The sequence below is a fragment of the Sturnira hondurensis genome, unplaced genomic scaffold (genome assembly GCF_014824575.4).
Source record: "Sturnira hondurensis isolate 20B ecotype Veracruz unplaced genomic scaffold, ASM1482457v3 Scaffold0013381, whole genome shotgun sequence".
Taxonomy (NCBI): Eukaryota; Metazoa; Chordata; class Mammalia; order Chiroptera; family Phyllostomidae; genus Sturnira; species Sturnira hondurensis.
This window is the reverse complement of record NW_028086012.1, coordinates 2,253,211-2,267,656: the sequence shown is the minus strand read 5'-3', so window position 1 is coordinate 2,267,656 and position 14,446 is coordinate 2,253,211. Positions and strand designations below refer to the sequence as shown.

The following is a 14,446-nucleotide window of genomic DNA, read 5'->3' as shown; positions in this document are numbered from 1 at the left end:
GAATCTTTTTACTTCTTGTTGTTCTGATTGTTTTTTTTTTTTTTTTGCATGTGTGTGGGGTTTTTTTTTTTGCTTGCTTCCTTATATTCCAAATCATTGATTTGATTCTCAGCTTTATCCACTCTTACTGTTGTTTCCCTGTAAACTGTTCTTTATTTTTGTGTATCCTTCTTTTCTGACTGAATCTTTTTTGTGCTGCTGAGGTCCTCACTAAGTTCCTTGAGCATCCCTATANGTAACTAACTCCTTTTCTCTTGCTGCCATTTTTTAAAGGATTCTATTTATATATAGAGAGGAAGGGACTAAGAAAGAGAGGGAGAGAAACATCAATGTGTGGTTGCCTTTTGTGGGGCCTCTACAAGGGACCTGGCTTTCAGTCCAGGCATGTGCCCTGATTGGGAGTCAAACAAGCAACCTTTTGGTTCATAGGTGGGCACACAATCCATTGAGCCACACCAGCCAAGGCTCTATGCTGCTTTAAGATTCTCTCTTTATCTCCTAGAATGGGCCTCTTCGCATCCATCTTGTTTGGAACTCTCTGTGCTTCCTAGACTTGCATGTTTATTTCTTTCACCAAATTAGGGAAGTTTTCATTCGTTATTTTTTCAAATAGATTCTAATTTCTTGCTCTTTCTCTTCCTTCTGGCACCCCCATGGTGTGAATGTTGGAACACTTGAAGTTGTCCCAGAGGCTGCTTATACCGTCCTCATTCTTTTTGGAATCTTTTTACTTCTTGTTGTTCTGATTGTTTTTTTTTTTTTTTTGCATGTGTGTGGGGTTTTTTTTTTTTTTTGCTTCCTTATATTCCAAATCATTGATTTGATTCTCAGCTTTATCCACTCTTACTGTTGTTTCCCTGTAAACTGTTCTTTATTTTTGTGTATCCTTCTTTTCTGACTGAATCTTTTTTGTGCTGCTGAGGTCCTCACTAAGTTCCTTGAGCATCCCTATAACCAGTGTTTTGAACTCTGCACCTGATAGATTGCTTATCTCCATTTCATTTAGCTTTTTCTGGAGTTTTAATCTGTTGTTTCATTTGGGCAATGTTTCTTTGTCTCTTCGTTTTGGCAGCCTCTCTGTGTTTGTTTCTATGAATTAGGTAGAGCTTCTTTGACTCCTTGTCTTGGTAGTGTGGCCTCATGTAGTAGGTGTCCCTGTAGGGTCCAGTGGCATAGCCTCCCTTATCACCCAAGCTGGGTATTTGAGATGTGCCCTTCATGTGGCCTGAGTACACCCTCCTGTTGTGGCTGAGCCTTGGTTTCTGTTGGCAGATCAATGAGAGGGGTTTACCCAGGCAGCCAGGTGCAGGAATTGGCTGTGACCACTTATCACCAACTTCTGCCTTCCATGGGGGATCAACTGTGCAGGGGCAGGGTGGTGTGCCCCGATGTGGTCTCTAGCTGTCCACTGGGTGTGCTGACCCTGGGGTTGCCTGGGTGGTGCAGGCCAAGGCCAGCTCCCACCTATGCTTTGCCTCGGGCCACCCTGCCCGAACTATAAAGCAATCTGAGATGGCTGTTACTTGTGCTGGGCTTGGAGATTTCCAGGAGAAGCCAAGCTGTGAATCGAGGTTGGATGCTGCTAAGGCTGGGCCTGGGACTCACTGAGGCCAGCTGTTGCTTGATAGGCTTTAGGAAGTTGTGCAGTTTGAGCCAGGACCAGCCATTCAAATGGAAAAGCATCTTGGGTGGGCCTGTAAGTTGTGTGAGGTGGAGTCTCTGGGCATCTCCAAGGTGGGTCAAACAGTGTTAGCCACGTTGATGGAATCTCAGATACGGCACCAGCTTGTCAGCTCTGTGGTTCTGTGGAGGGAGGGTTTAGAAAAGGGACCATGGCCTCTGCTGGCCTTGATGCCAGACACTTCCGTTTCTCCCTGTATGCCCCTGGCTCTTTTTAAGCTGCTATTCTGGTGCTGGAGCTCAGAGGGACTGAGTCTGAGTAGGTGAGTCTGTGTGTGGATTCTTTAAGAGAAACTGCTTGGGGCACCAGTAGTTTCTTCCACTGACTCAGTCCCCACTGGTTTTGTAGCCAGAAGTTGCGGGGACTTATCTTCCCGGCACTGGAACCCTGGGCTGGTGGGCCTGGTGTGGGGCTGGGGCTCCTCACTCTTGAGATTTCTCTCCCTAATTCTTATTCACCACAGTGGGTGTGGGACCTGTGCCCCTCTCACCAGTCTGGATAGATGTGGTCTCTTTAATTCTGTAGTTGTCAGACTTCCAGTTAACTCAATTTCTGACAGTTGTGAGTGATAGTTGTTTTATATTTTAGTTGTAATTTTGATGTCAGTCCTTTTTGTCCCATTATTGGAAAAACTACAAAGTATTTTGTTTTGTTGTAGGTTCAAAGTCATATTATCTTCTAAGAAGATAGGATGGGAGAACAGAGCCTCTAAATGGCCTAGGAAAATTGTTTGTCTTAGGCAAAAGCTTCCCAAATTGGTGGCCCATAGGCAAAGCCATTAGTTTTCTAGCACATTAACTCATGACTAGCAAAAATAGACACACACACATATCCACAAACCAAATAGCCTTCCAAAACACACACGCTTCTCAAATGCTTGTTAGAGCTTACAAGGCAAAGGGAACAGTTATTGCAATGGCCTTTGGGTGGAAGTGGCAGGCCCTTCTGGTGAACAGAGAAGGCCAGGTGTGTTTTGGAGGGGAAGAGAGAGAAAGCGAGAATGAGGGAAAGAGGGAGCGAGAGAAATAGCTATGGGAAGTGTTCAGTGATGGCAGAGAGGTAGGCAGGGACCAACTCAGGGAGGGCCTTGTAGGTCAGAGTAAGAAATTAAGTTTTTATTCTAAAGGGGAGGGGAAGCCATGGAAAGCCTTAAGCATGAGAATGATAGGATCTACTTTATATTTAAAAGCTCACTCTGGATTCCTTGTGGGAAATGGATTGCAAAGAGCAAGATGCCAGCAGAGAGACAAGTCAGGATACCATTACCACCATCACGAGGCAAGAGAAGATGATCTAGGAGCCCACTGATGGAGGCGGAGAGGAGCGGGCAGGTTCAGGATGGCTTCTGATGTGGCATCGTGGCGAGCTCTGCGGGACTGAAGGGAAGAGTGAGGAGTGCCTTTCAGGTGTGTAAATGGAGCGATGAAGTGGATAATGTCGCGCTGTGTGCTGAAGTGTCCTCTGAAATGGAGACACTTGGAGGGGAGAAGGTTGGGATTGGCATGACGGGGAAGGAAACTAGGAGTCTGTTTTGGCTCAATTTCAGTTGTCTATTTGACCTCCGTGTGGATGTAACAAATGGGCAGTTGGGTATAAGAATCTGGAGCTCAGGGGAGAAGTCGGTGGTGATGACGCAGATTTGTAAAGTCACTGGCAAACAGATGGTGTTTCGAAGCCATGAGACCGATGAGCTCTCCTAGGCAGAGAGGACAGAGGACAGACGGGAGCTTGGGGTTCCCTGGGAACATGGCTTTGTTAGATAAAGTTGTATGGGAGGAAGGACCTGGGGCAGCCCCTGCTGAGGTCCAGACCAGGAATCTAGTGGGGCAGACACAGGTGACAAGTCACAACCACAAATAGGCAGGGCATATAGGAATTCTCAGAAATCCTTGGGAAAGGAAACCTGGCAGGAGGATTTCCTGAAGTCCCCGAGAGTGAGGGTTTGGATTAGTGCTGCATGTTGTTAAGAAGTGTGGCCTGCTGCAGGAGAAACCAGGGGACATCTGGGTCACTCCTCTTTTCAGGGGTTTGTCTCCCCACCTACCATGAAGTCCCCCAGAGCGGGGACTCTGCCTCCTTGGTCCCTGTGCCCAGCTCAGACTAGCTGTGGCATGAGTGAGGAAAGAGAGCGAATATCTAACAGGCCTTGTACACATTGTTTTAAGAAAGAGAGAGTCTAAACAATAAGATCTGTAAGCCAAAAGGAAAGGGGAGGCTGAGGAACCAGGGCCAAATGGCCCCGAATCGTGTGCAAGCCCTCCTCGGGGGTGTGACAGCCGCCACCCTGAGCAAGAGAACATTTTGCTTCTCTCCCCAGAACTGTGGGGAAACTCGTGGGTCCCCAAGCAGAGCATCCCGGCAAGGTCACAGCACAGACGGGGGGCCATATGGAGAGGGCTTTCTGAGAAGTCCCTCAGGAAGACAGATGCTGCCTTCTCCTTCCCTCGGAGCTCCCACGGTGCATCCATCCCTGATGGGGGCAAAGAAAGAGCATCACAATCAGCAGGGCAGGCGGGGCCTCGGGCAGATGTCGTGGGTGATGGGAGTGGGTGGGAGGGGGCACCTTCTGCACCCTCCAAAGCTGGCCTTGTGTTGGGGTGGCCATCGTCTGCCATGCGAACGTATGGTAGAAACGGAGATGGCTGCTCAAGCCAGAGGAGAGAGTTGAAGCAGAGGCAGGAGAGGGGAGCTACTGGCAGGTCTCCGCCTGCTCTACTCCCTGGCTCCAGTCCTGCTCCAGGCCCAGCGGACAGGGGGTTCGTCTTCCCCATAAATTATGCTCCAGGAGAGCCTGAGCTGATTTCTGTTCCTCATCATGGAAGGAACCTCAGTGAAGACAACAGAGAGGCCCAGGCCTCCGTTGTCAGGGCCTCTTTCACTTCTCCAGGAGGGCCGCTGCCGCTGCGGCATTACCAGGAGCTTGTCTCAGAAAGTTCGGCCCTGCCGCCCCACCAGGTCCCCACTTGTTCTGTGTGTCAGGGACAATATGTCCTCCTCCTGTAGCCCTTGTGTAGATGCCTCTTGCCATCCCTGTGATGTCGGACAGAACAGGAAACAAGGGCATCCTTTGCTCAGGCCTGTCTGTGAATTACACCTGAAACACCAAGGCTGCAAAAGCAGTAACAACCAAGAAACTCATAGTCAAACCCCAAAGGTCCCCTGGAAACCCAAATGGGGAAGTAATAGCGGGGACATTCTCACCTTTTACAGAGGAGGAAACTAATGACCTCAGGGACCTTGGACAGACCGGTGAACTTCCTCGGGCCACAAGTCTTCATCTGGAAAATATGTGTGGGCAGTGAGGGGGACACACAGGAACTGGGGCATCAGAGTGGAGAGAGAGCCTATGTCTGGCACATAACACGTTCTCAACGAATGCTAGTTACTTTTATTACTAAAAGGAGTTCTGGCCCTGAGTGGTGTGGCTCAGTGGATTGAGTGCTGGCCTGCGAACTAAAGGGTCATCAGTTTGGTTCCCAGTCAGGGCACATGCCTGGGTTGCAGGTCAGTTCCTAGCAGGGGACCCACGAGAGGCAACCATACATTGATATTTCTCTCCTTCACTCCTTCCCCTCCCCTCTAAAGATAAAAAAATAAAATCTTAAAAAAATATTTGGTGTTGGGACAAGGACGGAAGCGAACTTAGGCCATCCGAGCCGTTGCTTTTGTGGGTGGCGGAGCTGTGGGTCCAATGTTCCTGCTTTTTATTGAGTGTCCTAGTGGGGTTACCGGAACACTGTTCTGCAGTGAAATCATGGACACCTTGCTTGATTAAAGATTGCTATTTGCTGACCAGCTAGGAACTCACAGAGAAGGTGGTCACTGGGTTTGGGGAGGAAAAGGAGGTGGTGGAGACAGGAAAGCGAGAGAAAATGTAGGGAGAAAGCATCTGGGAGTGTGGAGGTGGGAGAGAGGGGGGGAAGAGACAGACAAAGAAGAGAGCCCCTCCAGAAAGTAGCCCCCTGACCAAAGCGAAGGCATCTATTTCATTCCCATTTATTCTTTTCGTTCTTTGCAAAGCTGGTTTCTCCGTCGTTTTCCTACCCAGAGCAGTTCTCCAGGCAGCCCTGACTAGACCACCCAAGATCTGATCTGACTTCAGCTTCCTTCCCTAGACTCCTCCCATCACAGTGCAGCAAGGGCCTGGTGAGACCTCGCTCTTCCGAGTGTGCAGGCTGCAGTGGGTCGGGCTGCAGTGAAACCGAAATCAGCTTTGTGCATCCATTTGCAGACGGTGCAGGGAGTTTGTGAGGTCTGTTCTTGCAAAACTTGGTGCATGAAGCAGATAAAAATGTGTACTCCCAACGAAAGAAAGGGGAAGGCACAGACTCCCACATCCCACATTCTCTCCTAAATTGTAAATAACGCAAGTCCTACTTCTTCTCTCAGCAGGTGTGAAGGGCTGAAGACAAGTCTGGAGGTTCTGCAATGTGGGAAAATACATCCCTAGTGCACAGGACCACAGAATGCAGGCATGTGTCAGGCACTCAGGTTTCACACAGGCCGGGGCTGTGCACCGTCTCTTTGTCCAGCATCTGAGCTTTTTTCTGTATTTCCTTTTAGGGTAGAGAATTCACCCACCAATAGGGAGGTGGGGTCTGCTTCTCTCTAAACACTAGCACACCCAGGGGCTAGTGTTTACCAATCACATAACTCTGACTTTGAATGATAAGATAGTGACAGTAACAAATAGGGATCAAGCAGAGCTCATTATTGGTAATGGGGTACTAGTGGGGGAAGCAGCTCCAGTGTCTAATTTCTGGGGGGCTGGCAGTGCAAGCTAGCCCTAGCAGCAGCCAAAGCGGTGTCCCCAAAGGGACCAGTTCTGCAACATGGTTTGGGGTGCTGTTCCTGACTGCATTCTGGTCCTCCAGCCCCATTGAAGGGCCCATTGAAGGGCCCACTGAACATCCTCTTTAGAAGTTCCTTGTCTGCTCAATTTCTGTTGCACACAACCAAACCCTGACTGGTGTGCTTAAATGTAAACTTCCAGTCACCTGGGTTGAAGTGCCCATGGAAAGCAAAGCCCTAAGAGGCTGAGTGGCCATGTGACAAAGCAGTATAAAGGCCACAGAGATGTTGAGCTCATATCCTAAGGACTTGGCTCAAGTGTCCACCTGAAAGCTAAGGGCCTTTTATGAATGGGATTGAAGAATCTTGCATTTCTTATAGAGGCAGGAGCAGAGGGAAGAGGTGGTTACGGGAGTCCAGGGCCCAGAGTCAACCAGTGGAGGCCAGACTATGGCAGGCTCGCGTCACAGGACTTGGAACTGTGGAAGAACTGCAGCTGCTGTTGGAGCTGCTGCCGCAGCAGAGAAGGAAGGGAAAACCTATGCGGGCTTCTCCCTTTCTCCTGACTTCCCACCTCACACAGAGGGCAGAGACGATGACTTGCAGGTAGCAGCTTACCTGTGATATGGACAGAGGAGGGGAAAGAGCGGAATGGATCTGAGAGACAGGCCCAGAACTGGTGCGGATGGAAAACCATCTTCCTCGGAGTCTAGACATATTACACTATCATCCAATTCCAGGAGAGCTAGAAGGCAATTATAAAGTTGAACCCAAGAGGAGGGGCAAAAAAGAGTACAGTTTTGCTCATTTTTGTTGGCAAAATCTGGAGAATTCATGTGGAAATCTTCACTGAGGGTGCTAGGCCAAGGAGGGAGCAACAAACTTTCAGGCTGTACTGAATATGTGGGGGCAAGCCGCTATTGGTGGGTCACCTCGATGGTTCCAGGACTTGCTTTCAAGCCTGTGCTTTAGGCTAATTGAACCCTGTTACTGAGGCGTGCCTCGGCTGGCCCTCTCCTGTGCACCCCGTGTAATCTGTCTCACAAATTGGTTATCTTGACCTATTTTCTCTGCTCGCTAAGAACACCTAGGCAGAACCTGGGCTCCCTCTTCCTCTCTGTGCCGCGGCTCAGTGAGTGCCTGCAGGTGCAAAGTCAGGACAACTGCGGAGTTTGCCTCATTCGTTTCCCTTTCCACGGGGATCACCACCCTGTCTGGCCAGTTTTCCTAATATCTGAAAACAGTTGTTTCATATATTTGGTCCAGTTTTATGTGTATTTATATGGTCGGCCCAGAAAAAGTCCAGGCACTGTTAATACAATGAGAACGGGTTGTGCCTCATTGACTTAACCTGGCAGCCAAGGAGAGTGGACTGGAATGCGCATGTGTGAACAATGACAACTTCGCGGCACTAGTCAGTGGGGTGGTAGACGCCACTGAGTGAGCACGTGTACTGTGTGGCTGTTGCATTCAAAATGATTGAGTAGAGCAACTCGTCTTCAAATTTTGTGTTATGCTTAACATTCCTCCATGGAAATGATTTGGATGATTCAGAAGGCTTTCGGGGACGATGCAATGAGTGCAGTGCAAATGAGAGTGTGGTACAAACGCTTCAAAGATGGTCGAGAATTGTTGAAAGTGACCCATGTTCTGGAAGGCCTGCGACAAGCAGAACACCAATCAACGAAGATCGGCGACTGACAGTGTGGGAACTAGGAGCTGATCTGGGGATCCCGAAACTACCGTGTCTGAGATTTTGACACAGGATTCATGCATGAGATGTGTCGTGGCCAAGTTTCTTCTGCAGCTTCTGCTGCAGAAGGAACATGGTGCTGCAGTTGCTAATGACTTGGTTCACACCCCTACCAATGAACCAAATACCCGCCAGACGGTCATAACGCTGCGAGAACTGTGGGAGGTCCCAAGGTGCCTACTTTGAGGGGACTGACGTGTCATTGTCTGAGGTACAATGTTTCTTGTAGCTTGTATCTTCTTCAATAAATATCTGTATTTTTCATCATGTATAGATGGATACTTTTCTGACACACTGTGTGTGTGTGTGTGTGTGTGTGTGTTTCTTGGTGGAAGAGCTAATCTGGTACCAATCATCCCATAATGGGGGAAGTGCAAGTTGTTTTTCCAACCTTTTAAGTTCTTTTTAGCAAAGTTCCTTTTCTAACTTTTTGAAGTCATTGCCTGACTCACTGCTTTCCAGATTTTGTTGTTTATTTCCTAACACAGACATTTAAGGCTGTATGTCGCCCATACATATTGCTTTAGCTTTATCCCACAAGTTTTAATGTATAGTATTTTGTTATGGTTTGATTAAAATATTTTCTAATTTTCATTATGATTCCTTCTTTGGCCCAAGGGTTATTCCAAATAATATTTATTATGTTCCACAATTATGAGTGTTTTTTTGACATATGTATTGCAAATAACTTCTCCTGGTGTGTGGCTATCTTTCAATGAACAGAATTCCTTAGCTTTGGTGAAGTCAAATTTATGAAGAAAAAAATATGGCTAATTATTTCCGTGGCCCAGTTAGCAAAATTTTGCTTATCCCAAGACTGCGAAGATCTATTTCTAAGTTTTCTTCTAAAAGATTCATTGTTTGTTTATCGTGCTTAGGCTTATGGTACATTTTGAATGATCTTTTGCAAAGATAAATGGAACGATGCCTTTCTTATATCAGGTGACTAGAAATGGTTACTCTCATCTGTGGGCTCTATTTTGTTGGCAAGAGATCAGAGGGAGGGGAAGGGAGGTCAGGGAATTATATCCCTGCTTTCCTTCCCGTGAGGTCCCTTTAGGTTGGATTTGTGACTTGACCAAATATCATTGCTTCTCTCGAGGCAGCTGGCCTCGCGAAGCTCTCGCGAAGCTCTCTCCTTTCATGCTCTGATCACGCCCGTGAGTCCTGATTCCTTTAGTCCCAGGAGCAGTGGCAGCTCCTGTCCCTGCTAGCCCCGCAGGACCACCCCTCTCACATCTCTGTGATGAGTCACAAACCTCCCAGGGAAACACTGATTTGCGGGTGCTCTTTCCCCTCGAGACTGTAATGTGTCAGTATATTCGAATGTTTTTTAAAAAGTATGTAGTATCCAGCATCTTTGCTAAACACTTTTTAGTTTCAATAATTTGTTTCTAGAAATTCTGGGAATTCCTATGTAAACAATCATAGCATCTTATCAAGGGCGACCCTTTTGTTTCTTAAAATACTTATGATTTTAATTGGTTTCTTTTCTTATTTTCCTGGCTAACACCTCCATTGTAATGTTGAACAAAAGTAATTACAGTCGTCTCACTCCAGGCTTTAAGTTGAATGCACTGAATGATTTACCATCAAGAATTTTACTCTCTGATTTTATTATTATTTTTTTAAAAATCATAATGATATTGAGTTGTTTTGAATAGTTTACTTCATTGTTTGGGGTAATCATAAAGCCCCTTTCTTCTTTTTCTCTTTCTGCTCTCCCCTGGGGTCCTGGCTCCATCCTGATCATGTATGTCAAGGTCAAGGTCATGGAGATCATTCTTCCTATTCCTAGCCTGGAAGGGCACGATTGGAACCTTATAGTCCTCTTGGGTAAATCTTGGGGTTTTTGGAATATTCCATGTGGGATATTGCAAGATGTTCATTAAGGCATTGTTTTGATGTACAATTTTGCTTATAAAACATCTGCTTTTTAAAAATTCTGATTTACTCAAGACCTCCTTTCTAAAGTAAGGAGAGAAGCCTTGGCTGGTGTGGCTCAGTGGATTGAGTACCAGCCTGGGTTGCAGGCCAGGCGGGGGCATGTGAGAAGCAACTGATGGATGTTTCTCTCACACATCGGTGTTTCTCTCCCTCTCTTTCTCTCTCTAAAAATAAAAAAATAAAATCTAATATAAAAAATAAGGAGAGCAAGTAGTAACGGGGATGATGGGGAGAGAAACCTTGTTCTGACACTTACGTGTAATTTCAGCAATCCTGAGGAGCAGGTATTAATGTGCTTGGTTTACAGACGAGGAAACGGAAGCTCAGAGAGGTGAAGTGCCCTGCCCAGGACCATGGCCGAGTGGGATTCTGGAATTCTGGCCCCGAGTTTGTGGCCCCACGTTGGGGCTCTCTCTGTTGTGAGGCAGTAAGAAACGTTTGCTGCCTCACAACAGAGAAGTGAGATCTCGGCCCTTCCTCCCAAGAGGGTACTTCTGCTTTCCCTGACCCTTGGATCCTCGGCTCTAAGCATCTCCTTGTCTGCCGTGCCGTGCTGTGCACGAATGAGACAGGGGCTGTGCCGGGACTGGGGGTCCTGGATCTGTCNGGTGAAGTGCCCTGCCCAGGACCATGGCCGAGTGGGATTCTGGAATTCTGGCCCCGAGTTTGTGGCCCCACGTTGGGGCTCTCTCTGTTGTGAGGCAGTAAGAAACGTTTGCTGCCTCACAACAGAGAAGTGAGATCTCGGCCCTTCCTCCCAAGAGGGTACTTCTGCTTTCCCTGACCCTTGGATCCTCGGCTCTAAGCATCTCCTTGTCTGTCGTGCCGTGCTGTGCACGAATGAGACAGGGGCTGTGCCGGGACTGGGGGTCCTGGATCTGCCCTGCAATGGGCTGCAGAGCCTGCCCCCAGGCGCATTCTCCTGCTTGCCCCACCCGCAGGAGCTGCTACTTCAGGGAAACCAGCTGGATTGGCTGGAGGGCCAGGTATTCCAGGGCCTAAGGAGGCTACGCCTGTGAGTGCAGAGGCCCACCCTCCGGGCAGTTCTGCAGTGTGGAAACATTGTCTGTTTCTAGACCCTCCTGGACACATTGGGGGCTGTGTATCCTGTCAGCACTGTGAGTATTGTGTACATGTGTGGTTGGGGAGGAAGGGGTCTGGGGAAGAGGGGAGCGGAGAGTGAGGTTCTGATTGTACTTGTCTCTAGACTAGGCTTGGGGCTGAGATGGGCAGACACTTGCTGCTGCCTGGATTGCTCCTGTTCCTTCCTCTGACCACGGGCTGGACTACTTCAAATTGCTTAGTGACTGAAGGCTTCCGGCTGCATCTGCTCTCCCGTTTCCTCCTGTGCCGCCTGGACTCCAGCCTGCCCCTCCTTGCATTGTGCTCTGGGGTGAGCAACCTGACCCAGGCCTTGGAGGCTGTGCCACAGGGCGTGGAGGGGCTCTGTCTCAGTGGTTCCACTTCAGTTCTGCCACCAGACGCCTTCTCCCCCTTCCCTGGCCTCAAGATCTTGAAACTGTTTCTGAGTCTCACCAAGGTCTTTCCAGGAGCCTTCCGGGGCCTGGGGCAGCTGCAACAGCTGTCTCTCACGTTCCATCACTTGGAAGACTTCTTCCTACCCCCTGATGCCTTTGGCAACCTGACCTCCCTCCAGCACCTGCATTTCCACTGCCCTTGCCTGGATAGAAACTTGGGTGTCCGGTTGCCTCCCACTCTGCGGCGACTTGGCATCAGCAGTCGTTGCCTTCAGGATGTGGGGAAGTTGGCAGACATCTTCCCAGACCTGGTGCTTGGTCCCTCCTCTGGCGATGCCTGGACTCTGGACGTCCTGGACCTGTCATTCAACAGAAAGCTGACGATGGCCAGCCCTGGGGCCCTCCAGGGCCTCCAGGTGGGGACTCTGAATCTGGACCAAACAATGATGAAGGCAGCTGCAGTGAAGGGACTGGGGCTGCAGAGGCTGGACGCCTTGTCTGTGATGCATACTGACCTGACTGAGCTGCCTGCTGAGACAGTTGCCCACTTTGAGCTGCAAGAGCTGAATGTGGGATTCACGCGGATAGGGCACATAACTCTGGAGGCCCTGGCTTCCTGCCGAAGCCTGAAGAGCTTGAGTCTTCAGAGCAGTAGGCTGACCGACCTGCCGCCAGGTTTCCTGGCTGCCCTGCCAAGGCTTCAGAGACTGAACCTGAAGGGCAACAAACTGCAGAGTGCCGTGCTGTGCACGAATGAGACAGGGGCTGTGCCGGGACTGGGGCTCCTGGATCTGTCCTGCAATGGGCTGCAGAGCCTGCCCCCAGGCGCATTCTCCTGCTTGCCCCACCTGCAGGAGCTGCTACTTCAGGGAAACCAGCTGGATTGGCTGGAGGGCCAGGTATTCCAGGGCCTCAGGAGGCTGGAGAGGTTGGACTTGAGTAACAATCCATTGGTGACCCTGGGCGAGGCCTGGTTGGCTCATCTGCCTGAACTGACCACCCTGAACCTGCTGAGTACCAGCATCATGCTGAGCCCAACCTGGGACTTCTGGGGCCCAGAGAATCTTCATGACCTGAGACTGCAGTTCCCCTCTGGCCCTTCCGGGATAGTGCTGTCCGTGCCCACGAGACTGACTAGCTTGGAGCTTCGTGCAGCACGAGGCAGGAAGCTTTGGAAGCTGGCTTCTTCCATCTTTCCAGTCTTGCAGACCCTGACTCTAAATGGCTGGGGACTGCAGCTGGAGGCCCGGAATATCACCAAGATCTTCCCTGCCCTTCGCCAACTTTTCTTGCTTGGCAATAGCTTGGAGGCCCTCTGCTCCCAGGACACCTCCAGCTTCTTCCTCTGGCAGCTTCCCAGACTCCAGTATCTGAGGATCCAGGGTGATGGGCACAGCCCCAGGCCCTGCTGCATCACTGGGCTGCCCAACCTCCAGGAGCTGGAGCTGCAAAGACTGCAGTCCCGAGCACGGCCCCACTCAGTGCAGTTGGAGGAGCTGGTGGGTGAGCTGCCCAGGCTCCAGGTGCTGCGTCTGGCCCAAACTGGCTTGGAGACACTGTCTGCTGCTGCTTTCCAGGGTCTGGGAAGTCTCCAGGTCTTAGTGTTAGACACGGAGACAGGCATTGTGCTGGATGGCAGTCTCCAGGAGCACAGTCCCCAGATGCCACAGTACATGTATGTTTTGGGTTCGTCCTTGGCCTGCCAGTGTGCCAATGCCTGGCTGGAGCCCTGGCTTAAGGGGTCTCCCAGAACATACGTGCATATAACACCACGCCAACTGTGCCAGCCAGAAGCTGGGAGCCGCCCTAAGAATCCCCTTTTCCCCTTCCTCTGGAGTCACTGCCCCAAGACTTTGGAGTTGGAACTCTTTTTGGGCAGCTCTGCCCTGCTGTTTCTGCTGATCTCCTTGCCTTTCCTACAAGAAGCCAGGAACTCCTGGATCCTCTACCTACAGGCCCTGTTCAGAGCTTGGCTTCAGGATCTGAGGGGTCGGAAGGGTGAAGGCAAGAGGTCCCTGTATGATGTCTTTGTGTCCCACTGTAGGCAAGACCAGGCCTGGGTGGTGCGGGAGCTCCTGCCTACTTTGGAGGGCGGCTGGGGGCTGCGCCTCTGCCTCCCTGAGCGGGATTTTGAGCCAGGCAATGACGTGGCTGATAATGTGGCCGAGAGCATGGGAAGCAGCCGGGTCACGCTCTGTGTGCTGAGTTGCCAGGCCCTGGGCACGCCACGCTGCTGCCTGGAGCTCCACCTGGCCACCTCCCTCCTGCTGGCTGCCCCTCACCCCCCAGTGCTGCTGGTGGTCTTCCTGGAGCCAGTCTCCCGCCACCAGCTCCCCCGCTACCACAGACTGGCCCGGCTGCTCCGCAGAGGAGACTACTGTGTGTGGCCCAAGGAAGATGAGAGAAAAGATGACTTCTGGGCTTGGCTGGAAAGCAGACTGGGGCGAGTTGGGCTGGTCTAGAGTGAGTGCATGTATTTTGGAGGGTGGGGATGGGAGAGGAAAGCCAGTCTGGCAGGGACAAAGTGGGTATGTGTTGGTTCGGGAGACTGAACTGAGCTTCTGGGAGGTGGGGGATGCTGCGTGTATGGGGAGGATCAACTGGTAGCTTTGGAAACATAGGCTTTGGGAAGGTTCTGGAGGCTGCATGAGAAAATCTGGGGGATGGCAGGTGGCCATGAGGTGTGTGATGTGATCTCCAGATGACCAGATCCTCAATAAATTTACTAAATACATGCCGTAAGTGGACTTTTCTGATTGAAATGCACATGAGAAAGAGGGTGAAAGGGCAGGGGTC

The 14,446-nt window shown here is 50.2% G+C and overlaps 1 protein-coding gene across 1 annotated transcript; it reads left to right on the top strand.

The window, feature by feature from the left end:
• Positions 1-11,227: 11,227 nt before the first annotated feature.
• On the top strand, positions 11,228-14,247 carry LOC118997698 (toll-like receptor 12). The gene is made up of 2 exons (XM_037061500.1): positions 11,228-11,290; positions 11,380-14,247. Exon 2 carries the CDS (start codon positions 11,398-11,400, stop codon positions 14,110-14,112), a length of 2,715 nt encoding a protein of 904 aa, XP_036917395.1. The 5' UTR covers positions 11,228-11,290; positions 11,380-11,397; the 3' UTR covers positions 14,113-14,247.
• Positions 14,248-14,446: the final 199 nt, after the last annotated feature.